The sequence below is a fragment of the Penaeus vannamei genome, chromosome 22 (assembly GCF_042767895.1).
Source record: "Penaeus vannamei isolate JL-2024 chromosome 22, ASM4276789v1, whole genome shotgun sequence".
NCBI lineage: Eukaryota > Metazoa > Arthropoda > Malacostraca > Decapoda > Penaeidae > Penaeus > Penaeus vannamei.
The window spans coordinates 34,097,064-34,099,563 of record NC_091570.1 but is presented as its reverse complement, the minus strand read 5'-3'; the positions used below and the strand labels follow the sequence as shown (position 1 = coordinate 34,099,563).

General features: G+C 31.9%; 1 protein-coding gene across 2 annotated transcripts in view; it reads right to left on the bottom strand.

The window, feature by feature from the left end:
* The window catches only part of adp (WD and tetratricopeptide repeats 1), a 27,785-nt gene that overhangs the window by 2,105 nt on the left and 23,180 nt on the right, over nucleotides 1–2,500 (bottom strand). For both annotated transcript variants that reach the window (XM_027377484.2, XM_027377491.2), the window contains exon 14: nucleotides 1–2,500. This exon is cut by the window's left edge and continues 2,105 nt beyond it; it is cut by the window's right edge and continues 220 nt beyond it. In XM_027377484.2, coding sequence (XP_027233285.1) covers nucleotides 2,457–2,500 — 44 coding nt within the window. In that variant the 3' untranslated portion in view covers nucleotides 1–2,456.

The following is a 2,500-nucleotide window of genomic DNA, read 5'->3' as shown; positions in this document are numbered from 1 at the left end:
TACAGACATATCATGGTATAAACGGTATACATTTAAAGTTATGCATCATAATAATCCTATGAAACTTTTTCTTAAGGGCCCATGCACACCCAAAAGTAGCCCCAGGACCTTTACTGAGAGGGATAATGAAATTCTAACATATAAAAAAAGAGGAAACTTAAAACCCAAGCATGCCAATTTTTTAGCATTTTAATGTTTAATACATAATACCTTTGGATTCTAAATTGGAGGAATAGTTATGATAATAGTATTGTCCATTCTGAATAGAGTTATGGTTTGAGTCTAATTCATATCATATTCCTTTTTCTTCTTTAGACTATATTGTGAAATATTACATGTATACAGCAGGCATCCAGAACCAATTATATATTACATTTCCATTATGGAGAGTAATTCATGAACAAGGCTTTATATATGGGCCTAGTCCATCATGCTTATACACGAGAATAAATACATGCTCCCAGAATGACAACTTCATAGTAGTATGTATTCTCTTATCATGGATCCATGAAATGTACATTTCAAGGATCCAAAATGTTGAACGTTACTGTTTATAGGAAGTTATCAGCTACAACTTATGACTTTTCTCCATGATCCACAAAGTTCCTTAATCAAAAGTTCACTGATTATACTAGGGTATATGAAGAAGGTAGGCAGCATGAGACCATTTAGTGGGTATAACTAGTGTTAATGAATGCTACGGCTGCATATATTTTTTTCTTTTTCTCAATTTCTTGATCAACTGGATAATTCTATAAAAGGAGTAAGTTAACAAGACCAAGTTAGCACAGCAGGGAGTAAGTGAAAACATATTAGTAAAAAACAAAATACTGTAAAAATGAAAACACAAGTAAAAAAAAACGCATTTGTGTAAGCAAACACAGAAACATACCAAGGAATCACAATAATAGTGACAAATAATTATACAATTTGACCTCTAAGGAAATCTTTTCAGACAGACTGAAGATTTTATATATTTACTTCGTAAATACACAAGTTTCCATTTCTTTCTCTGAGAATACAAACATTTTCATAGAATGTCCCCTAATGAACATGCCTTCTTAGAGTAAATTGGGCAAAATGTGAAGAGGATAAGCCACTATATCTCATATACAGTAGGACATAACTTCAAAATTATTTACAGCATTTCACATAACAAAAATAAACATATCAAATATAGGTAGAAAATAAAGAATGAGAGAAACCATATCATACTCATACAAGTTCATTTCAGCTACATACAGAAGGAACAACAGATAAAGCACACAATATTTACAATGCCTAGAAATGGAATCTTTTTTTATCACTTTCAAAAGCATTATCTTTTCTGGATGAATCTTATAATCAACAACAGAAAATGGAATATCTGTATAGAAAATGCAGGATGCAAATATAAAATGTATGGCATAAGCAAAGAAAATCATAATAATAAGGCAGAACACAAGTATTTTATAATGTTACCTAATACAATGTCTTGCCCAAATTCTTTGGAACATAATCAGTCATTAAACATATACATGTATGTACAAGTACATTAGCATGTACTGACTCATTTGATAGTAACTGCTGATGTACCCTGTTCAAAGATTTTATATATTTATATATTTATATATATATAGATATATCAAAGTTGTTTTACAAAATATAACTTTCACACAAATGATTATGTACATGAATTAAACTGCACATCAGAGCACCAGTATAAATATTTAGCATATCAAACAGCCTCAAATGTAAGCTGTTTATAAGCCTGGCAGGGGAAGAGGTTGAATGAGCTCACAAGATTTGAAAATGTAGTTTAACTTGTCTTGCATTTTCAGTTTAAACTACTTTAACTTAATAAATCACAAAATAACCATTTATACTTACACTGCAGAATACACAGATACTAATTTGACACTATAAGTTCCAGTAAAGACTGCTTTTACTGGTTCTGAGAATGAATGAAACTATTATCTACATTATGTTTAACTGAAGGCTGAACTGCCAAACATACAACTTTATATAATCCAGAAATCATATGAAAAAGATTTAGCATAACAACTGAAAGTTCTTGAACAATCCACTTACAATCAAAAGAGAAGCTTTCCAAATCTCTGACTGCATAAAACAAGTTGTAGAGAATCTGATTTCTAGTCTATCAATAAGATGAAAGATCTTAGTTGTAGTTGAAGTACATGTGATACTCATATCCTCCACCACACAAGTCACTTGATTAATTCTAAGCTAAAGAGACTCCTGCAACAAAGGCCTAGAATCTGAAATACCTATTTGAGAAAGACTTCTTTGGTACTACACCTGTATAACAAAGTAAAATGACTGACAAAGCAGGGACCACAATCCTAAGAATTTCCATTCAGGGTTTTTTCAGAATTCAGACCAACGACAAGGAGCATCCATCACAGTCTCATTTCAAGAAGGTTGCCAGGCAAGTGTGAACACTTAACTGGCTGGGCTCAGCTAGTACGACATTGGACGTCTGCCAAGTTGCGATCATTCT